Source organism: Mchenga conophoros, linkage group LG7, assembly GCF_057382185.1.
Source record: "Mchenga conophoros isolate Kocher_MC1m ecotype Shallow Benthic linkage group LG7, M_conophoros_male_GT1.1, whole genome shotgun sequence".
In the NCBI taxonomy this organism is placed as follows: Eukaryota; Metazoa; Chordata; class Actinopteri; order Cichliformes; family Cichlidae; genus Mchenga; species Mchenga conophoros.
This window is the reverse complement of record NC_140532.1, coordinates 65,393,379-65,417,074: the sequence shown is the minus strand read 5'-3', so window position 1 is coordinate 65,417,074 and position 23,696 is coordinate 65,393,379. Positions and strand designations below refer to the sequence as shown.

The following is a 23,696-nucleotide window of genomic DNA, read 5'->3' as shown; positions in this document are numbered from 1 at the left end:
TTGGGCAGCTTGAACTAATTGGAATTAGGGAGTGACTTAATGAAGAGATTCAGAGTGTAAATACCCAGACTGGGCTGACCCTCCGCACACTCAGCTGGTTTATCCACCTCGAGCTTCTTGATCCAAAGAAAGTGACCCAATAACCTCAGATATCCCCTCAGTATAAGAATACACGCAAGCACACACACATACAGAGAGAGAGAGAGAGAGAGAGAGAGAGAGAGAGAGAGAGAGAGAGAGAGAGAGAGAGAGAGAGAGAGAGAGAGAGACTGTAAACACAGGATAAGACATCAGACCTTGTTGGGAATATCCTGAAATGTCGTAATAACCGATGACACGCTGCAAGTTTGTCTTTCTAGAGTTAATGTTTATTTAATGTACAGATTCAATGCTTTTCTTTGTTGTTACCAGAACGGTATGGATATTTTGGTGGCTGCAGCTCAGGAGTTAGAGCCTTGGCTGCTCCAAGGTGCTCTCTAATGCATTCATCTAAGCGCGGATGAGTTTAAATGTTAGATAGAAAAGCAGTTAGATGTTGAAGAAAGTGCTTGTAGGAATGTGAGTGCGTGGGTGAATGGGGGATGATGTGTAAAGTGCATTGAAATAAATATTAAATATGTTATATGTGTCGTTATTGTATATTTTAAAAAAACTTCTGCTGTTCTTGACTCTGTCTTTGTTTTTGTCTCAGAAATTGAAGGATGTGGAGCCAATCATTAAGATCGTAGAGGTGGATGGACAAGACCTGGTGAAGGACTACTCTGATGAAATCGAACGAATGTTGGGAAGTAAGATGAAGTCGGTGATGGTGAGGATCATTAAAAGGAGGTTTTTCAGGACTATTCCTGGGAGACCGAACTAACTTGAACCCATGATTTTTAAAATAATGTGATTCCTGCTTTTGCATCTTCATTACAAGATTGTGTTTTTTAGTACATGCTGTTATAATTTGTGTCATTAGTTTGCTGCCTAACAAAATACAGCAGAATGATCCGTTAGACAGTTTTCTTTGTGGCATGAACAATATCACTGTGATCACTTTGTATAAAGTGTGCAGCTGGAGCAGTTGAAGTAGAAGTAGTTGGGTCTGACTGGTCTTATGGAAAAATGTGTGATGGTCCTAAATGTATTTCAACTGGAAGAATGTTTCATGGCTGTGCATCAAGCTGGAAGCTCAGAAAACCGAGCTTTAAAAAAGCCTCTGTTATTTATGCATTCAAATCATGTTCTGTTTCTAACTGTCATGATAGGCTGTGTGGCAGGCAGGAAGGAAAAAGGACCCAAAATGCAGGACTCTCAAAGACGGGACTGGAACTGAAAACACAACTTTAATGCTGGAAAAATCTCCTTATAAATAACTCCCACAAAAACAAAACAAAACTCAGAACAGAGGAATTGCACCACTGGAACACTACAAACACACAGCATGTAGACCGTATGACGCAACAAAGACCAAAGGCCAACACAGGGCTTAAATACGCAGTGGCGTAATCAGAGAATGGAAAACAGGAGGGAGACACAGCTGGGAGAAATTAGGGCTAACTGAATACGCTGACATAGGACTGGAACTATCAAAATAAAACAGGAAACAATTTACAAAGACGCAGACTTGACAGAGACAGACAGACTTGACAGAAAATATAATACAAAATCAAACCAGCACAACTCAAGAATCAGAACATAAATCATAATCTAGAAAAACACCAAAATATAACAAACAGAAAAAGCTGCGTCAAAATGACCCAGAACTGTGACACTAGCCTTGATAAAAATCATTTTGGTGCTTAAATGTTGCCTTTGTTGATGAATTCTTTTGTGTTGAACTCTGCGCTACAGTAACTAATTCACTTTTTCCCAACGCAGCTAAATCCAGCTGTGCATATTCCTTTAAAGCCATTCATATCTGAATTTTTCTTAAAGGAAGTGCCACAACTCATGGAGCCACAACTCATATTGTTGTGGCTCTAAGGAGTCCTGATAATATTGATAATAAAAACGAAAAGAATCTGCTCACCAAAGTCCTTTTCTTTCTATACTCTTTTGAGACTGTATAATAATAATAATAATAATAATAATAATAATAATAATAATTTCTTAGCTCATTGTAGCTAATGAACCTTTAAAATGTAGATTTTGCACATTTCATAATTTTTCGCTGGTTTGCTTTTCTGTGCATGTGCAGTGCAGTCTTTTAGTCTCCGTTTTATTTCTCTCCTCTTTTTCTTGTGCCAGAGGTTAGCAGAATCTGCAGAAGACTCAGATTTGTACCATGAATTCAATGCAACATTAAAGGTCAGTGCAACTCTTTGGTTTTGATGATAACTGATTCACTGGCTAGTTTGGAATCACCCAGGACGTATTCTGTATTCTGCATGTTTAAATTAATGCTGATGGACGATAAAACCTCCAAGTCTGTCATGTGTCAGTGTTTGGTGCATTTGTACTTTCCTTGTCTTTAGCTGAATGCTATCATTAGCTGACTGTGCGTGGATCAGAGTTGACAGCAGGCTGTGAGGCCGGAGCAGATTGGAGGTTTAAACCTCAGCTGACTCCTGAAATTAGATTAGGTCAAACTTCACTGATCCTATAGGAAACTGGGTCGCAAAGAAACGCACAATAAGCATCAGGGAAGTTAAGTATTTCTGGATTCTTCCATCTGTGGGTTTGTATTTCTGATATTCTGCCGTAAACTTATGTGAATGAAACAAATGTAATTTGTTCTGTACACATTTTCATATTGTGAAGCCAGAGATGTTTAACCCTTTAAAGCCGGTCGGAGTGGGCACGCTCCTTTTGCGTAACTATTTTTAAATCCCAGTAGCACTGCAACCATGTAAGCTAGCGCAATAATTTTTTTTTGCATATGAAGCCGGATGAGTTGTACTTACATCTTATGCCATCAGCTTGTCCTAGGTCACGGTTTCCTTCCACATAAAGCTTTGCAAAAACTGCATAAAAAGCACTTGCAGCAACAAAAGCATAATATTCCAGAAACACGCTTTGCTGATCCGATCAGCTGTTTGTAACACTTCCTACGTCCATCAGCGCGAACTATCGCATGTCCGCCATGACCTGCCCGAAACCGGAAGTGACGTCATTTTGCGGAAATGTAGTTTTTACCATCAGGGCCTTATGAGCCTATACTGGTGGGGGTTTTTTTAAATAATTTGCATTATAATATTTATTTTTGTTTTTCCTGCAGTATATAAAAATTGGTGTATTTCAAAAATAAAACTATGAAGACACTTAAAATAAATTTCCTGTGGTGGGAAACTATTTTGTGCAACTTTTTTGTATTTGCAGTTTTGAGGGTTAAGCCTCTTAAATTTCTCTAACTAGAAATATATGTTAAAAAAACAAAAACGATTTTCAATTTTTTTTGTAGTTTATTGCACTTTTTTGCAATTTATGTAATTAGTATGCACTTAATGCATACATATTATTAAAATTTGGACTGTAATGGTTGTATTGCTGTATAGCAACTTGAAATGCCTCCAAAAATGTCACTACAGCATGTAAAAATATAATATAAGCTCTGGCGGACTTGGTTCTATGGTAGGTCTTAAAGGGTTAAACAGTATATTCAAACACAAGCACCTAATGATAGAGTTTGTGATGTTGTACATGGTAGAAGTCCTAAGTCAATTCAGCTTCATTTAAGCAACACTAAATAAAAGTTATACCAGAGCACCTTATATCATAAGGTCCAAATAATAACCCAACAATACCATTACCATCACTTGGTGACAGAAGAGGGGAAAAACTCATTTTTGACAGGAAGGGATGCAGGAAGGTCCTGTACAAGGAGAGAGAGGACAGAAAGAAAAACCACAAGATAAAAGCTTAATGATATACAGTATTGGTGAGAGAGTACACAAGAGGCACTCATGCATTATGGGACGTTTAGGACCTTAATGAGCCCGTAGCGGCAGAGGCGCCCTGATCCAGTCAAACCTTATTAAAAAGGAAATGTGAGATGCAACGTGTTTTTATAGCTACTGTCAACATCAAAAACTTTTTCTCAGCCTTTGTTGCCAAAAACCTGACAGTTTTCAAGCTCTGCATGCTTATGGTGGCCCTGAGGGGTCAAAAACACAAAAACACATTAGACCAGATTCTAACTCCTCAATAATCTGAATGAACTGAAAATCAGGATTTCTGTGTGAAAAACAAAAAAACTGAATTTCCTGTTGCTGCCTCTCCCAGTTTGATTACTACAATTCGATGATGATCAACACTGCGGATGAGGATGGGAACTATGTGGATCTGGGTGGAGAATTTCCCCTCGAGGAGAATGAACATTTTAATAAACTGCCTGTCAACACTCAGATGAGCAACATCCAGGTTCCCACCAATGTGTACAACAAAGGTCAGAGGTGCTTCATGGCTGACTCCCTCAACGTAGGTCATGGCTCTTTAAAAGGAAGCTCTAAATCAGCATGTTTTTCCTCTGTGTGCAGATCCTAACATCCTCAATGCCATCTACAACACAGAGGCTTTAAACGACGTCTTCATCGGTAACTTCCAGAAGGATCCTACACTCACCTGGCAGTACTTTGGCAGCTCCACGGGTTTCTTCAGGATCTACCCTGGTGAGTTCAGCCATAAAGTGTCCTGCTCGTTTCCAGCTCCATGATTTTATTTTTGGCTCTAATAGAGTAGCTTTGCATTATTTCACAATTCAAAATAATCCTTATGGTATCATTTACTCTTTTTCATGCATCTGTTGCCACTGATGGTGCCTCTGTTCTGTTCTGGGCTCTTGCTGTGGAAATACCAGTCTTTGTTTGACCCTTATGGTCCTGACTGAAATAAAACAAGTGAAATTAGGCAGTTTGACATCATTTTGGAATGATCATATAATACAATTCCATACAATCCACACAAACTTCCCTGTTTGTCTTTCAATATTTCTTATATCCTTGTATCCATGTACGTTTTTTCTTATTGATATCACAGGTGTCACTCTGTGAACTGACTCCTTGTCTTTTGGTCAGGTATTAAATGGACTCCAGACTCCAACGGTGTTGTAGCCTTCGACTGCAGGAACAGAAACTGGTGAGTTTGTTCTACCAATCATTTGTCTTTGCCTTCTGAGGTACAGCTCATTTGAATTTTTTTGTATTTATGGTAAATGGTAAAGTTCAGTGGTGATAATCATATGGGGGACACATTACTCCAGAACCCGAGAACCTCAAAAGCTTAATGGGCTCAGGTTTTCCTGCTTTTTATCTCTGAGAGGCTTTGAAGTGACAGAGTCACACTACTCACTGGGGCTCTGCTATTTTTGGAACAGTAAAATAATCATTTCTGAGGTTATGTGCTTAAGCATAACAAGGGCTATATTTCACCTTGGCTGTTTGGTTTGATGACCCACTGAAGCCTGCTTGATTAGGGTTGTGTCTCACTCGAATGATATTAAATACTTAAATGTCCTGCAGGCAAACACTGAGGCAGCTGGGTTGCTAAGTTTAGCATGTTAATTTTAAAGGTGTCAACTCACCAGCAGCAGAGAAAGAGAAACACAGAATCCACTAATGAGGGAGGCTGGAAGCACCTCAGTCAAAGTGTGAATTTAATCTTTTTACAGATGCAAGAAGAAGAAGACTTCATTATATTTCACTGCCTTCAGCTCCCCACACAAATAAAGCTGCTTCAGTTAAAGACATAAATGCTTCTGCCTGAACGTAAACCAGCCAAACATGGTGCTTACTCTTCCAGTGGGAGATAGAAAAGCTTCCAAATTTCTGAACACTTGTAGAATCATCATCTTTAAGAGTAAAACCTCATTATCAGGGATGTACCAACTGTGCTACTGTGTATAGACTTATCTATATAACAGCAGGAATTAGTACAATGCAAAAATGGAATAAATCCCTCCATGAGGCTGAATTTGAGTCAGTCTAAGTGGCCACTCCGCTGGCTTTGCATTGGTTGAGCAGAGGCCAGCCAGACACTGATCCTCTGGAAAAGACGATAAGCTGCTCCTTAGCCGGGTCACGGCAGCCCACATGGCACCATATGTGACTGCTCATGCATTTCTAAATAATACCAGAGAACTGCATATGTCCCTGAATGCCTCATCGCTCCACATTACTGCAGCTGAGCTGCCATACATCTGCAGGGACTTACATTGAGAGAGACTGTGAAACATGCAGATTGAGTTTGTGATGATAGATGATACGTTTTTATCTGCAGGGGCAATTCCTGGATTTTCTAAAAGCAGCTCATAAAGAACCTGTTGAGAATGTTCGCTGGAAATCAGACATTTCTGCCAGAAATTAATAACAAACTCCTTACGTTGATTAGAATTCACCAAACTATAAAGATTTGATTTTTACACAAATCCCCAGTTCCCCTGTATGAAGCTAACAATCTGTTAACCATAAATATATTTTATTCTGTTCAGTGCTGGACAGTCACAGTCTAAAGGTTTAAATTCACCTTTGCAAAGTAAAGGAGTACAGGAGAACCAGATTTCTGTGAGTTATATGATGAGGCCACTTTTCTTTTCTTTCTTTCTTTTTTTCTTCTTCAAAAATTGGCCCAGGAGCATCCACACAGTTTTTCCCAGAGACGAGAAGATCTGCAGTTCATGGTTCCCTCTAATATCTCTGTCCATGTTTGAGAGTGACAGCTTAAAGTATGATTTACTGCTCAGCTTTTAATTGTTATGTGTTATCATAATTAGTTAAGTTGGACATTTTGCAGACAGCTTAAAGTGGCCATTAGGGGAAGTGCAGTTTTCGGTTCTTCTATATTGGCTGTACTTTGCAGGCTCGAAGGTTGCCTGATGCTCCTGTTCACATTTGACCTTTGGCTGCTGGAACTGTTGCAGTTAGATTGTTTTAATGGATGTTGAAGGACACTCTAAAATTCCTCACAGTGTTACTGGAGGCCAGTGTAATCCAGAGTAAGTATTGGGTTAGACATCATGTCTCCAAGGTTTATGGGCCGACTACAATCATTTCAATTTTGTCTGAATTTAGAAGCAGGAAATTCGAGGTCAGCCACTCCTTTGTCTTTAAGACATTCTTGTGGTTTAAGTAACTGGTGTGTGTCATCTTGCTTGGTGGATAGATACAGCTAGGTATCATCTGCATAGCAATGATAATGTACGCTCAAAAAAATCTGTTGTTGGATGAACACAATTTAATCGTGGCACCTTTTTCCACGTGATTTAACCAAGTACAATAACCCATTTTTGACCATGTCAAACCAACACATTTGGCATTTGGTGGTTTAATGTAATCAGATTACGTTGGATCAACGTAGTATACTTACATTGACTTGAAGTGATTTATTGAAGTATTTAAAGTGAAATTTGTTTTAATTCATTCGACACAAGTTAAAAACTTTAGGAGAACACAATGAAATCTTGTTGTTTGAACAACTACTTTGGTAGTCAAGGCAATTAGTCTTGCTTAATGAACCAATATGGCGGTTGATGATTTCATAGAGACAAACAACCATTTGCACTGACATTCATGGATAATTTAGAATCACCAATTAACGTAACTCTAATTACACACTGCAAACCAGCCAGATTGTGGATTTGAACCCAGGCCCTTCTTGCTGTGAGGCAACAGCAGTAACCATCACACCTCCAAGCTGTCACTCCAGGCTTAACAAAAGTAGGAAAGATATGTTTACAAGGCTTGATGCAGAATTTTCTGTACGTTTTTGTCCTTGACAGGTTGAACCACAATAAATAGCAATAGCATACATGTGGTGTGGGTGTAGTTGTCTGCCTCTTAAAACTCCAGCGATTTTCCTGCAGTTTGACCTCTAATATGATCTTGTGAATTTCGTGATTCCAGACAACTAACCACTCTTACTAGATCGTATCAGGTCATCTCAACAAGAACAAATTAAGTTGCTGAAGTTCATGCAGATGCTATATGATTTAATCACGTTCACCATAGAAACATGAAATTATTTAGTTCAAATTACAAGTTTGAATCTTGTACACGTAACAACCAACCAATTTCATTTTTCTGAGTGTATAATATATGTATACAGGTATAATGTCAATGGCACTGCTCCACTACTCTGTGGAGTTTGGACCAATGTTATTGATCCCAACAGCCATTGGCTGTCTCCACTTCCTGTGTACAGGTACATCCAGGCTGCCACGTCTCCCAAAGACATCATCATCATGGTGGACATTAGCGGCAGTATGAAGGGACTGAAGATGACCATTGCCAAACACACCATCAACACCATTCTGGATACACTGGGAGAGAACGACTTTGTCAACGTCATTGCTGTGAGACATGCGCACATCTACTTAAAAACTATTACAGTGTTGTGACTCTGAGCAGCGTTTAAGTGAAAAATGGCAGGAAAACAACAGTCATGACCAAAAGTTTCACAAGTGGCATAAATTTGGAGTTTCATACATTTTTTCAATTTAAATTATTTTTACTGGTATCTAGAGTTAAAAAATAACCATAATTATTTCCTTTCTTTTTAAGACTTATTGGATAATAAATCACATTTATGCAAAGAGATGGTATTTACAGTGATGGTAATCCATGCCTGCTTCATTAGCGCTACAGGCTCATAAGTTCTCATATCGTGCATATCCTGAAGCCCTGAAAGGATTCAGATGCAGTACTCAGAAAACTACATACAAAGTACCAGAGACAAACACTATCCAAATGAAATGGAAAGGAACTAAACAAGAACAAGGAAGAACTCCTAACATAGAAATGTCACAAGTTATAACCAAATAACTATAAGATCATCAAATTAACGTGTTGGAACCAACACGTTAATTTGATGTTGGATTAAGACCTGGCTGGTCAGGAAACCCCTCACATCTTAAAAACTGTAATCACTTCTCAGTTTCATTATGAAAAGCATGTGTTGTGCTGGTGTGAGTACTTTTTAAGTCTGGGTAACATCAACATCATTGTGAATTCATAGCTTTATCACTAAAACATTAAAGGTTCAATTACTGGATTAGTTAATGGAACCACTGACTGCCTGTTTTTGCTCATGAGCCTGCCTCGTCTGTGTTTCTTTCCCTGTCTGCAGTACACAGACTACGTTCGCTACGTGGAGCCGTGTTTCAGAGGAACTCTGGTCCAGGCCGACTTGGACAACAGAGAGGTGAGACCATTATCTGCTTCATGGAAGCCTAAAGAGCCCAGGAGGCATCTTAGCAGCCATCACACAGACGCAAACACAGAGGAAAACCCCGAGTGTCATTATCAGATCAGCCTCTTAGCCTAATTCTTAAAGTGGCATCAGAAACCACAGCAGGTCAAGCTGGAGCTAGAGAGCCTCTGTGCTTGTGAGAGTTTCAGTGTTAAGGCTGAAGGTACCGTATTTTTCAAAACTACCTCAAACACAAGATCAAAATTAGTCACCTAAGTAATAAATGATTGAAACTTGGTTGTAGTTGACTGACAGGATAAAGGGAGGCACATATATTCAAATTAAATTAAATCAGAATTTCTTTGAATCTGGGCAATAAAAATGAATGTCTGTCTGTATACAAAGCCTCTTTGTACTCGTTTCCTGTCTCAGCACTTTAAGGTGTTGGTGGAGGAGCTGCATGTCAAAGGCGAAGCAAAGATCAAGAATGCCATGAAGGAGTCCTTCAAAATCCTGAACGAGGTTAGTGTCCGCTCAGCCCGCTTTTTACCACTCTCCTAACTTATATTGATTTTATCTGCTCCATCTTGGCCTGATTTCTAAATAACATGGCCGTGTCTACCATTTTTTTTAACAACACTTACATTTACCTACCAATGAAAATATCAACTCCCCTAAACCACAGGTGGAGTTTCTAAAGAACATCAAAGTAAACATTCCCATCATTTTTTATCCCTCAACCATCAAAGGCTCGTGGGGTATTTTTGTCACCCCGCCGAGTAATTCTGAGTGACCTCGACAAAGTCAAGGTCAGAGGTCAAGTCTTCTGACAATCACCTTGGATTTTTCACATTTTTACCTTTGGTGCATTGAGTAACACTGCTGGCTGCTGCTGGTTTTTTAATTATTTCACTGAGAGTAACCTGAGGTGTTCAGACCCAGCAGAAAACTGTGGTGTCAAACTGGACTGTGAATCTAAGATAAGGAGATAAATTCTCTTATTAAAACTAGTTTTTTAATGGTTGAGGCTTTTAGTGAGTTTACTTTATCTTTTTTATGTTTTTGAACATCTTGTCCATGCTTTTATGACAAGATGTTTGGACTACTGTAATGCACTTATTGTTTTCTCTGTTGGGTACAATACTTTGTTAAACTGTTGTTTGGATATTCATGGTTTAAAACAATTTTAAGCTGGTTTAATGTTCACAACAAGCTTCCTGGAGAGCAGGAAGACTCAAAAAGATTTTCTTTACAGTAAAGTTGCTGTTTCCTTGGCTTAAAAGGCGCTTAAATCTAAAAAATGATATCTAGCATCACAAAGTGCTTTTTTATTCTCTTTTCAAAGAGTAGAGATCGATGATGGAGTTGTTGCTGTGTCTAAGTTGTGCATTTGTGTGCAGGCGAGGGCGAATGGTCAGGGCAGCATGTGTAACCAGGCCATCATGCTGATCACAGACGGCGCCATGGAGGACTTTCAGTCCGTCTTTGAGGAGTTCAACTGGCCTGAGCGCAGGGTGAGGACCGCGAGCTGAGAGCTTTTCCATATTAGAAATGAATTAACTCTACATCATAGCCTGTTTCACCTCATTACTTACTATTATTACACCATTAATATCACCATATTTGTTTCTTTAAAAGTTACTGTTACAATAATATGTAAATATATGAATATATTTTATAGTGACGTCACTTAAATGTCTCTATATACTGTAACCTTTGAATGTATTTTGTCTGTTGTTAGACAGTTCTATATACAATTGTTGTATCAGCGTATTACTTGTGTATTACTTTGGTAATTTATTGATTATTACCTCTTTATTGTCAAAGTATCAAATCAAATTAAATCACTTTTATTGTCACATCACATGTGCAGGTACATTGGTACAGCACATGTGAGTGAAATTCTTGTGTGCGAGCTTCACAAGCAACAGAGTTGTGCAAAATACAATAATGTAAACAAGCAAAATACAAGAATGGCTACATCTGAAACTAATAAATATATGTACAATATATAATAGTATATGCATTTCTGGATGTGTATACTAAATATTTTCCTACGTGTGTGTGTGTGTGTGTGTGTGTGTGTGTGTGTGTGTGTGTGTGTGTGTGTGTGTGTGTGTGTGTGTACACATATTTTACAAATTAAATAGAGTAAACAATAAATAAAATATATAAAATAAAATATACAGAGTTGAGACATGTGCAAAACAGTGGCGTTACTGTACAGTGTGGAGTGCATAATGTTAAAGTTCCAGTAGTGAAGCTGAGGTGTCTATGACGTGTTCAGCAGTCTGATGGCCTGATGGAAGAAGCTGTCTCTCAGTCTGCTGGTACGGGACCGGATGCTGCAGAACCTCCTTCCTGATGGAAGTAGTCTGAACAGTTTATGGCTGGGGTGACTCGAGTCCTTGATGATCCTCCCCGCTTTCCTCAGGCAGCGCTTCCTGTAGATGTCTTGGAGGGAGGGAAGCTCACCTCCAATTATCCGTTCAGAGCACCGCACTACTCGCTGGAGAGCTTTGCAGTTGTAGGCGGTGCTGTTGCCATACCAGGTGGTGATGCATCCAGTGAGGATGCTCTCAATGGCACAGTGATAGAAGGTCCTGAGGATGCGGGGGCTCATGCCGAATCTTTTCAGTCTCCTGAGAAAGAAGAGGCGCTGCTGCGCCTTCTTCACTGTTTTGTTTGTGTGTACTGACCACGTAAGATCCTCAGCCAGGTGTACGCCAAGGAACCGGAAGCTGGTGGTGATGGTGATGGGGTGTGTACTTCTCTGCACCTCCGGAAGTCCACTATCAACTCCTTTGTCTTATCACCTCATTCTTACTCAGTTTGAGTAAGAATGAGGTGCTCTAAACCCGACTTCCTGTGTTTAACTACAGTTGCCTGCACAAAAACATTAGCAGGTAACTTTGTAAACGGGCAAACACGGACATAAACAGGTGTGCCACTGTGTTCAGGTGCGAGTCTTCACCTACCTGATTGGCAGAGAGATGACCTTTGCTCAAAACACCAAGTGGATCGCCTGCAACAACAAAGGTCGGTCCTGTGTGTGATACTTTCCTGCTTTTTCTTCATGCAGACACTAATATGCTCACATGTGTTTTTTCAGGTTATTACACACACATCGCCACACTGGCAGATGTGCAGGAGAACGTCATGGAGTACCTGCACGTGCTCAGTCGGCCAATGGTCATCAACCATGACCACGATATCATCTGGACAGAGGCCTACATGGACACTGTGGTGAGCCTGCCTGGCCAATCAAAGGGCTTAAAGAAGCCATTAAACATATTTACAGTATACACTACCATTCTATTTAAATCTGTTGTGAAGGGCTCATTTAAATCAGAACAATGTCATTATTGTCATGTGTGTTTTTTCTCCTCGTCTCCATGAACCCATTATCCCATGATCCTCTGGGCCTTCATCTCCATCACCCCAACAGCTTCCAAACACAGAGGAGGTAAAAAAAAAAAAAAAGAAGTTGCAGTTTTAGATTAATAGTTAGTTCTTCATCTGTTGGACTTGTGTGAAGCTCCTACAGGTTCTACCATCAGTATATAACATGGAGTTTATTTTTGGCATTTCTTTTATCAGAAGATCCAAAGGATCAGCACAAAGTTCAGCTTTTTAAGCTGCAATGGTTCAGAGCTGCAGAAACCCAGCTTACAAATACTACAACACACCTGTGTGAAGATATCTGAGAACTGCATGGACATGTTTGGATCTCAGGTTTTAGGCCATGTTCTTCCTCCTGTGCAACAGGAGAAGCCTTTCAAATAGCCATTAGCTGCCATGCCTGAGCATGAAATGCTCTGTAGGTAAGGGTGAGGATTTTAAACAGCATTGTAAGTGCTACAGGGAGCTTGTGAAGTAACATCAAAGTGGAGTTGTATGAGACGGTCTGTTTGATGTAGTAAATTAGCATTTTTAAAATTGCGTCCAGGCAACCCAGGGTGTCGACTTACTGAGTGCAGAAAAAGAGAGTTACAGAAGTCTATACAAGAAGAGACAAAACACAAACAAGCACCTTTCCTTGATGATTTTAGTGAGTCGGAAAAAACAGCATTTGGAGAACTCTGTGTGTCGAAGGACAAGGACTGATCAACACGAAGTCTTAGATCAGGTACACTGACAGGAACAGTTGAGGGCAAAGGCCTAGATTATTCTAGATCAGAACGGGCATATTTTCTGGTACAGAAACTAGAACCTCTGTCTTATCAGCTCTGAGCTTCAGAAAATTAGACTTTTTAGATTCTTTTATCTTTATTTTGTTCATGTAGAAGATCATCCATTCATCCATCCCATATTCCCACATTCAAATAAATAGATATATGGGTTGACTTTTAAAAAGGTGGCTTTTTCTCCGTTTCCTGAAAGTTGCTGGAGGCCTCCCTGAAGTGTTCTCAAACTGATTGTAGTGCTCATATCATCATGGCAGGTCCGCATCAGGACCACACCACCACCTGGAGTTCAAGCTCAGATGTGCACATAATGTGAAATCAACGCACCGACAAATAACATTGTCTGCAAAACACCTTTAAAATTAAGAAATGACCCAAAATGCCAACATACTATATAAAAACAAAAATGTAAAACCTGTACGGTCCCGTCTGTCAGAGTCTATCCAGCGACACGTTGTGTAATGTGGACAGTAATACTGTGTGCACCTGTTACAGATTTGTTGTTCATTATATTGAGTGTTTGTCTCTGTACTTCAGATAATCACACTTTGTGCCCAATGTTCTCCCGTCTCTCAGCTTTTCACCACCAAGGCTCAGAGTCTGCTGCTCATGACCTCAGTGGCCATGCCGGTCTTCAGCAAGAAGAAGGAGACGGTCAGTGTCAGCTCTGATACACATCAGCCTGACGATGAAGAGCAGCACGTCTGTACAGTCAATGAAAACAGAAATAAATCGATAAATAGTTCAGATGACTTGTCATGCCGTACGTTTACTATGACATTTTAAATTCTGCTTTGCTTTGGAAAATGTGAAAGAGAGCAACTATTTTGTACTTTTGAACACTAAACACTGCTGCAGAAATAGCCTGCTGTTGAAAATGCATATCTTTTGTTATATTGAAATTGCACAGGCGTTAAAAGTGTAGTTAAACTTTACAGTGACAGAAAAGGAAGTTTCACTGGGACACGCCACTGAAGGTCAAAGTGGGCTGAATGTGTCTGAAAGAAGCACAAACCAAAAGGCTGGTGCTTGATTATAACTCTGAGTTTTGACTGTGCGTCTGTCTCCAGCTGTCCCATGGCATCCTGCTCGGTGTGGTCGGCTCCGACATCCCGCTGATGGAGGTGATGAAGCTGGCACCCCGATACATGGTGAGCTCTGGGCGGTTTACTCTGTTTCTGCTTTATTTTATTTCCAAAATAAACGCTTTAAATATTTTCTGCTCTCCTCTCAGCTGGGAGCTCACGGCTACGCCTTCCTCATCAACAACAACGGCTACATCCTGTCTCACCCCGACCTTCGACCTCTGGTGAGCTGTGTTTCAAGGCCACTTTGGAAGACACATTTAGCTCACGGGCTCCGTGGCAGCTGCTCTGATTTACTTGAGCTAAATTTAAAGTAATAAAAGTTTAGCAAATCTCCTGAAGGGTGCATTAAGAGGGAACGGTATCAAATATTTATGAGAAGGGTTGTACAGTATTACACACACACACTCACACACACACTCAGTAACAGTGCCTCTTCTGTCCTGCAGTACAAAGACGGAAAGAAACTGAAGCCGAAGCCAAACTATAACAGTGTGGATCTGTCAGAGGTGGAGTGGGAGGACACAGACGAGCTGGTAAACACAAACAGATTATTTCAGGACACAATTATTGATGGGTTTGTTCGGATATCATCATGTGAATGTCAAAAGTTCCAAAAGCAGGAAAAGGGAAACATCAATAATGTCACACGTGCAGCATATTTTCAGCTCCGTAACATCAATCGCCTCCCCCCTTTCCTCACTCCTCATGCCACTGCCATTCTCGTCCATAATCTCATTATCTCTCGAATTGATTACTGTAATTCAATACCTCTCTGATCTAGTACAGATGAACTTCCCATCCTGCCTCAGATCTTCTCTTTCTCTCTCTGTTCCTTCCACTCGTCTGATTACAGTGGGGGGCGGGGCTTTTAGTTGCTCTGCCCCTCGACTCTGGAATTCCTCACCCCCTGACCTCTTTTTAAGTCCAGCCTCAAAACTCACCTGTTTAAAATTGCTTATGTTTAAACCTCTGCACGCTTTTAACTTTTATCTGTTACTCTTATTATTTTGTATTTGTTGTACAGTGTCCTTGGGAGCTCTGAAAGGCGCTATTTTTAAATAAAATGTATTATTATTAAATAATAATAATACATTTTATTGAGGTGGTTCGGGCATCTGACAAGGATGCCCCCTGGGCGCCTCCTGGGTGAGGTGTTCCAGGCATGTCCCACCGGGAGGAGGCCCCGGGGCAGACCCAGGACACGCTGGAGAGATTATATCTCTCGGCTGGCCTGGGAACGCCTTGGTGTTCCCCCGGATAAGCTGGAGGAGGTGGCTGGGGAGAGGGAGGTCTGGGCGTCTTTGCTTAGGCTGCTGCCCCCACGACCCAGCCTCGGATAAAGCGGATGAAGATGGATGGATGGATGTATTATTATTACTATTATTATTATTAAATCCCCTTGCGTTTAGTAATCCCTGATTTCTCTCTGCATGAGAGAATTTCTAAAGTGGTTCAGTAGCATCAGTGTCTTTTTTTTCTTTAGGCAGAAAAACATTTAAAATATATCTCAGAGTTTATTTTAAACTCCTTTCTCTACTTTCAGCTGAGGACGGCCATGGTGAAAGGAGAGACGGGCACTCTCAGCCTGAACATCAGAGCGTCGGTGGATAAAGGGGTAATACTGATGTCTCAGTCAGTCGATCGTAGAGTTTGCTTATTAAATGTGCCGATAAACTGCAGCATCACTGATAAAATGATTCTTTGTGCCACAGAAAAGGCCGCTGTACCTCACCAACGAATATTTCTACACCAACATTGACAACACGCCTTTCAGGTAAACGCGCAGTGCTTTGTGCTTTGTCCATCAGTCCTCTCGTGCCCTGTCTGACAGTTTGTTCTTCTGGTTGTTCACGCGTAGCACAGTGACATCATCACTCGCTGAATTTTCAGTCAAACTTGTCAGTCAGCTGTGAAAGCCTGTAAGGTCTAGCTGTACGCTGTTCATGCATCCTGACTTAATGTTTAGTCAGGGTAAAAGAAGGAAAACTTATAATATATCACATAATTTACACAACATCAAATTTAGGTCGAATGTTATTCCCTGCTGCTTAATTTTGGATTTTATTCTACTGGAACATTAATGAAGGGCGCACAACTCCAGCTTTTACGAAGGAATGGTCAAAGTCGGATCCCCTGTAGAAGATAGCAGCAGAAATTCATCTCACAAGCCTGTAGTATGTGCTTATGGTCTTTAAAGAAAAGAAGAGATAATCAAAAATACAGAGGGATGGATCAAAAAGTTTTTTATTGTATATTAGTACAGAAAATATGTCCTGTAATGTTTGAGCTTCATCCAGGAGGCCTCTAGAGGGCAGCAGGGCACACTGTACGGTGCAGAAATCAAATTAGTGTCACCGTCTCCCCACCTGTCTCCGCAGCTTCGGCATGGCACTGACCAAAGGTCACGGGAAGCTCATGTTTATGGGAAATGTATCTGTGGAAGAAGGTGAGGTTTCCCACAACTGCCCTCAGCACAGACTTGAAATCGTGTGCTGTGTGGAGCCTGTTAACTACATGCTCTGCAACACATTTCTTAAACTAACGTGAAGTAAACTTCTGTGTTTTCATTTGAACCGACTAAACTTTTTCTACCTTGCTTCTCAGGGCTGCATGATCTGACCTCACCAGATCTCACCATCGCCTCTGAGTGGTAAAAACCGTCCTTGATGATGATTTAAGACAAACGTTTTCAGCCATTTCATTTATCTGTTCTGACACTGACACTGATCAGACAGCCTACAAATATATTAATGTTATTGGCCTGAAACCCTGTCAAACGTCCTGCAAAATACAGAGGTTCTGTGAACCTGGTTTAATAGATCTGGTTTCCTCAGGACTTACTGTGAGACAGACATCGACCCTGCTCACCGAAAGTACTCACAGCTGCAGGCCGCCATCCGCTACCTGCTGGGGAAGGAGCCTGACCTCGAGTGTAGGTTTTTGACACTCAAGCTTTAGTTTGTTCCCCTTTTCTGTGTTCAGTTAGAAGCTCTGGTCCAGGTTGACCTTGAATCTGCTTTCATTCAACTGAAGCTTTCCCATTAACCAGGTGACGAGGTGCTGCTGTCGCAGACGCTGTTCGACGCCGTGGTCACAGCTCCGCTTGAGGCCTACTGGAACACCCTGATGCTGAACGACAGGTCAGGCAGGAGACATGACATGCCCTGACGTTTTATTGGTTATGAGATGTCCTAAAACCTAAACAGATAAAACCAAAAATATCTGGAAGATCAATTGAGGTGTTTTACTTGTAAAAACTTTTGGGGCTTTTCTTGGAACGTGTGACATTTGTCCGATTTTTGCTCCTGATAAAGAGCTGATTTCCCTTTTAATCTTGTGTTACTGTTGTTTGTATGCAGGGTGGAGCCAGGGGTTGAGACGGCTTTCCTCGGTACTCGATCCGGCCTGATGAGGGTTGTGAGATATGCAGGAGTGGAGACCAGAGTGGCAAAGTAAGACCCAAAATGAACAGAAACACAAGAAATACCTGAATACTGGAAAACATGATGGCAATTTACTTTATTTTTTAATGGCAGCAACTCAGTTATGTAATGTGCAAGCATAGTAGTGATGGGATTTACGGCTATTTTTAGAGAACCGGCTCTTTCGGCTCCGAACCGGCTCTCCAGGTTATTTTGTTGCTTTAATTAATTTATTATTAACAATAATATAAAATTATGCACAAAAGGAATTACTAATGTAAAAAACAAAAGTGGTTTTATTTATTTATGTTTATGTATAAATATATGCGGTGGCCCCAAGAGACAAAGCACGTCCAAACTCCAAAACACATCTAGCATGAACTGAACTTCAAAACAGAGCTACCTAGATCACTTAAATTACACAATTGAAAGCATATTTGTATTGTTTGTGTATTTATACACAATCACTCATATATATTCAAATAATTTAAAAAAAAAGTTCATTTACCTGTTACTACCACACACCAAATCCGGTCGTTGGTGCTTCCTGGCTTGTGTAGCCACTAGGTAACAAAAGTTCAACACTGCGCCTGCATCCTGGAGCACTTCTGTTGTGTTTTGTACGTGCTTTGTCTGTAGGGGCCACCATAAATATACTTTTATTTATTCACTCCACATAAAATGTAATAAATAAATCATATAATACAAAAACCAACTATTCATATTTCAACTTTTAACTATTTAAATTTTCAGCTTTTTCCTTTTACAAATTTAAAGTGAAACAACACAAAACACTGCAAACCACAACACAATGAAATATAAATTAAAATATGAAAACAAAAAGAACATATTCTCTGTCATATGGACCTGCATGAATAAACTTTCTGAATCCTTTATCATCAGCAACTGAAAATAGTTGTGGATGATTACTATACCTTTCTAATGTGATGTTGTCGTCCCTGGCTCTCTTTCTCTCTCTCTCCCTCCCGCTCTGTTCCTGAGCTACTGAGTGTAACTACCGCCTCGGCTCTAAGAGCCATTTCATCACTAAAGCATAGGGTTTACCTAAACACAGATTCCCTACTTTTCCTGCTCCCAGGAGTTTTGAGCAACAGATTATTTGCTGCAGAGATGAGCCGTTCCCAAAATCATGAACAGAATACTAATGTCTCCCCATTTGCCCTACCAGAAAGGAAAACGCCAAATATTGAGATTTCTGTGACCAAGAATATGAGAAAAACGTGTTCAGCAAATAGGACTTCTCACTCCCGCTAACCTGACACTAAGTGCTCTTATTTACAGTGTATGATCACTGGTTTAATTTGCTATTTACAGAATATTTACAAGTGGCTCACAGCTATATAGAAGCCTGATACCAGCATCTACAAACTCTAGTTCTGATTTCCACTCAGTCTATTTCCTCCAAACTCGCAGTTTAAACAGGAAACTTGATGCTGGCTGATTGTTGGGTGCAGATAGGGGTGAAGAGAGGAAAGAGGTGGATGTGACCCGTGTCACCATCAAACACACACACACACACACACACACACACACACACACACACACACACACACACACACACACACACACACACACACTGCTAGGAGGAGCCAGAACCTGCAGCAGTTAAATATACTGGAAGTGTTTTCTTAGCTGATGCAATCTTCTGCGTAATATTAAAGGATTAGACAATCAGTCAAGCTCTGTGTTCAGGCAGGGCCTGATCTTCATAAACACTGATTATGTTACCGCAGTGCTGCAGTCCACAGCTTCAGATGTTCCCATGCAGGTTATAACTGTATATTTCTCTCCTTTTCCACAGTGGGACGTTTTTAGGTTTTTAGAGCACTTTTATCCTAACTCAGACAGCAGAAATGAAACTAATATCCTGAACACTCACATTATCAGTGTCTTTTACTCTTAGGCCACTATGTGGACTCTTTCCTTCTGTCTGCATGGTTCTGTTCGTGCAGATATTCCAGCGATTTTCCTGTTTTAAGCAGCCGTGTTTGTATTACAGTTCAAACTTATCTTGCATCTGCAGTGTTACAGTGGCCTGAGCACGCACTTGTGGCTCATTCGGATGCTTTATAGCTGTACTCAAACCTGCATCTAACCTCCTGTGCCATCACTCATTTTAAATTGGTCGTATAGCTCATCTCACTGCACAGCTGCTATCATTAACCTGTACGTGTGCACAGTTTATTAGAACATATATTGATCGACTTTATCTACAATAACTCGAATGATAATAACTGTAAGGTTAATCAGAGCCTTTTTTACAAGCTCTGTAATGATCACAGTTATCTCCAACAAGAGAAACAAAAGTAAAAGAAATAAAAACAAAACAAAGCATTATAACATCTTCAAGGTGATATTGCTTTTCTGCAGGTGTGCTGCATCGGTGCCTTTTGAGAAACAGCCAACGTCTCCACATTTCCAATATTTGCTATTAATTATTTAAATCTATTAAAATTCAGTTGTGACATTAAGAATATTTCATGCAAGAAAGTCAATAAAGATAAATTGAGTGGACCAGATTATTAACATCTACGTCATCAAACCTTCTCCTGGTGTCAAAAAGCTGCTGTTAGGTTTACCAAAGAGGCTCAGGGGCAGTTTTGGAACTGATAGCCCACGACAAACGGAAGCCTGATGCATGCTCATTCATATACGAAGATGCAGTCGTTCATTTCAATAATTAGCACAACGCAGTGAGGGACTCAGATTATTGAGGGACTCAGATTGTTGAGGGAGTGATTATAACAAAAATATTCCAGTGTAGGTTTGACTCGTGCTTCTCTCTGAAAACAGTGCAGCAGTTCAGATACATGAGAGGAAGCTGAAGAAGAATCAGTTTGGTTTTCTGTGAGGATGAACTCGTTAAATAAAAACTGCTGTGTGAGGTCCTGAGGACTGCCCCTCAGGTGGAGCACTGGATTTATCTAGAGGTGAGCTGCGTTACTACAAACTATTCTCCCGGATAAACCTGAAATCTGTGTGGAACAGCTGACCTGTGTGATGTGTAGAAGAACACCAAACATTATTTACCACCAGATTTGAGATACAAGTGGGGCAGGCCAGGAAAGCCCTTCATAGTGTGTGAACTGAAGCTAGAGATTTGGGATTATCTGTTATCTGTTTCACCGTGTGGTTTTACTAGAGGTGTGAGGCCATGAAGAAATGTCATGTATTGAATCTTTTCATGCTTTATTTCTAAAGGGACCTACTTAAATTGAATACAAATGCTGCTGTTTATTTGCTGTATATGGAGAAGTGGGCTGATAAAGAGAGATGTAGGATGATTGGCTTCTGGTGTAGATCATCGAATGGCAGTAGGAATAAATGATCCTTTCGATAAAGATATTTTTGAATCACAGTGGATTGTGAAGCTGAAGCAAATGGTTGGTTATACAGGATTTTCTCATTTGTGGGGACAAACCAGAGTGGTGAATGGCAGGTACATAAAAACAGCAGATGAGATGAGATCCACTGATATCCTGAGGCAAAATTAGAAATCTGACATGCCTCACAAAATCATAGAATATTTAAGTAAGAGCGCCAACTGAAAAATTACTTGTGTTGTTTAGATTTTTTCATTTGGTGTTACTTCGAAAGGTGTAGATGTGGGGCTGTAGGTATTCCCATGTTATGGGCAGATTTTATGCGTTCAACATGCTAATCATTTATGCAGACTCTGCAGATAAGTGTCACTGTTTATGTGAATGTAAGTAAATTAAGCTGAAAAGACAGAAATATCTCACTGTGTAGTTTAGGTTGAGACCAAATGCATATAAGATGTAGAATCTGTTTAACTCAAGCCATTATAATGAAATTCCATTCAATTCAATTTTATTTACACAGCACAAAATCACAACAACAGTTTCCTCAAGGTGCTTTATATGGTAAGGGAGACCCTACAATAATGCAGAGAAAACCCAAACAGTCATATGACCCCTATGAACAAGTGCTTTGGCCACAGTGGGAAGGAAAAACTCCCTTTTAACAGGAAGAAACCTGCAGCAAAACCAGGCTCAGGGAGGGGCGGGGCCATCTGCTGTGACCGGTTAGGGGTGAGGGGAGAAAGACGGGACAAAAGACATGCTGTGGAAGAGAGACAGAGGTTAATAACAACTAATGATTAAATACAGAGAGGTGTAAGTGGAAAAGGGGACTGAAGAAGAAAAATCTAGAAGCCCAGACCTGTTGTAGTGTAACTAAGGGAGCATTCAGTCACCTGATTAAAACCTAACAGGTCCTAGCAGGTCATAAGGTTGGTGGTTCGATTCCTGTCTGCTCTAGTGCTTGTGCAATGGATGAATGAGGCAAGTTGTGTAAATCTTTGAGTGCTCATATAGAGAAGAAAAATCCAATATAAAAACCAGTCCATTTACCTTTTACATGGTATAAATAATAAAAAAAAATGACTGGCAATGTGCACATTTACTCACGTGACACAGTTACAGTGTAACTCCAACAGGTGGTCTGGACCTGACAGCAAATATATCTTACATGCTTCTGCAAAGAGTTCAGGTTTATGTGGCGAAATACTTTCTGCTTTCAGAACAGCACCTTTTGTGTTGCTCTCCTAGCTGCAGCTTTTCAACACTGTTTGTGCTCATTATTAGCTAGACAATTCATCTGTACTATTAGCATAAAGAAAATTATGTTATAACACTAACTGCTGGAACCATATCTTCTCCCTCCCTCCTTCTTTCTTTAAAAATAATAATGTCACACTTCAGAGCACGATCCCAGCTGATACACTCCAGCTGGTTTAAGAATTGTTGTTATAGCTGCTTCCTGCTGTGGACTATCAGAGTGTGTAACCTTTGTGAGTTCTTTGAAGTGAGTGAAGTAAAAAAATGTTCATCAGTAGCACGAAGAACAGGTTTGTGTTTGAAACAGAAGATGATTAGAAATAAATAGTAAAATTAGAGCTTCCAGTTGCACACTGACCAGTTCAGTCAATGAGCCTAGGAGTGAATTTCAAAGTAAAATGTTATCTGAGGATGATTGCTCACTCTGCAGGAAGTTCCTGACTCCAGCTGATAAAGATAATCTGTTCACCATCGATCACTTCCCGCTGTGGTACCGCCTGGCTGTAGAAAACACTCCTGGAAAATTCTACTACTACCCAGTGAATGACAAAGGTTTGTTTGTGACGAACCCCTGAACACGTCTGCAGAACAAAAAGTAACTCGTTATCATTGAATTACTGATAAGGTGATCTGTAGTTAATGTTGGGCGAAATGTTTTGCCCCTCAGGAGTGAAGTACATCATAGCGACGACATCGGTGACCGTGTCAACCGAGGGAAAGACGGCCATGGCTGGAGGTGAGTTTCAAACAAGTGGTGGAAGAGCTATGATGTTCACCTTCTTCATCTTCATCACAAAAACACAGCATGCACTGTCATTATCGCGTTTTCCTCTTGCTTTAGTTGCTTACTGTTTCCTTTATTAATCCGTGACAGCCAAAGCAGATCAGCGTCTAACAGGGAGCTGGAGTTAGCTGTGGAGACCAAACATGTTTATTTCTGTTGGAAAATAAGACATTTTAACATGGGAGTCTATGTGGGCGGAGTCACTTTAGAAGCCAGCTGCGAGTGGCACTTTGAGGAACAGCAGTGGCCATATGCTGACCATTTTCAGTTGTTCTTCTTGAGTCGGGCAAGAGTAAAAGATAATGATGAAGACATTGAAGGTCATACAGTGGTCAGCAAGAATCCTCACTCAAATCGCTTTGTGTGGGATTTTTACACCACGTGACATGAAGCATGTGGTGACGCTGCCTGCAACAGCAGCGGCTATCGTCTAATTAAACTGTAACATGCAGTGGAAATGAAGTTCAAGGTAACTTCTCCTCCCCGGTCGAAAGCAAAGGAGAACACGA

At 40.5% G+C, this 23,696-nt stretch overlaps 1 protein-coding gene across 3 annotated transcripts in view; it reads left to right on the top strand.

The window, feature by feature from the left end:
- LOC146571577 (voltage-dependent calcium channel subunit alpha-2/delta-4-like) overlaps window positions 1-23,696 on the top strand; it is an 84,898-nt gene that overhangs the window by 18,024 nt on the left and 43,178 nt on the right. For 2 of the 3 annotated variants that reach the window (XM_085280827.1, XM_085280825.1), the window contains exons 3-27: window positions 692-808; window positions 2,233-2,292; window positions 4,207-4,369; window positions 4,461-4,592; window positions 4,998-5,058; window positions 8,119-8,269; window positions 9,043-9,117; window positions 9,538-9,627; window positions 10,506-10,619; window positions 12,066-12,144; window positions 12,218-12,351; window positions 12,554-12,571; window positions 13,869-13,946; window positions 14,363-14,443; window positions 14,527-14,601; window positions 14,827-14,913; window positions 15,924-15,995; window positions 16,093-16,154; window positions 16,759-16,826; window positions 16,985-17,030; window positions 17,215-17,312; window positions 17,430-17,520; window positions 17,740-17,832; window positions 22,834-22,955; window positions 23,071-23,139. In XM_085280827.1, coding sequence (XP_085136953.1) covers window positions 692-808; window positions 2,233-2,292; window positions 4,207-4,369; window positions 4,461-4,592; window positions 4,998-5,058; window positions 8,119-8,269; window positions 9,043-9,117; window positions 9,538-9,627; window positions 10,506-10,619; window positions 12,066-12,144; window positions 12,218-12,351; window positions 12,554-12,571; window positions 13,869-13,946; window positions 14,363-14,443; window positions 14,527-14,601; window positions 14,827-14,913; window positions 15,924-15,995; window positions 16,093-16,154; window positions 16,759-16,826; window positions 16,985-17,030; window positions 17,215-17,312; window positions 17,430-17,520; window positions 17,740-17,832; window positions 22,834-22,955; window positions 23,071-23,139 — 2,236 coding nt within the window. The remainder of the gene's footprint in view (window positions 1-691; window positions 809-2,232; window positions 2,293-4,206; window positions 4,370-4,460; window positions 4,593-4,997; window positions 5,059-8,118; window positions 8,270-9,042; window positions 9,118-9,537; window positions 9,628-10,505; window positions 10,620-12,065; window positions 12,145-12,217; window positions 12,352-12,553; window positions 12,572-13,868; window positions 13,947-14,362; window positions 14,444-14,526; window positions 14,602-14,826; window positions 14,914-15,923; window positions 15,996-16,092; window positions 16,155-16,758; window positions 16,827-16,984; window positions 17,031-17,214; window positions 17,313-17,429; window positions 17,521-17,739; window positions 17,833-22,833; window positions 22,956-23,070; window positions 23,140-23,696) is intronic. The other variant, XM_085280826.1, reaches the window with a different exon arrangement.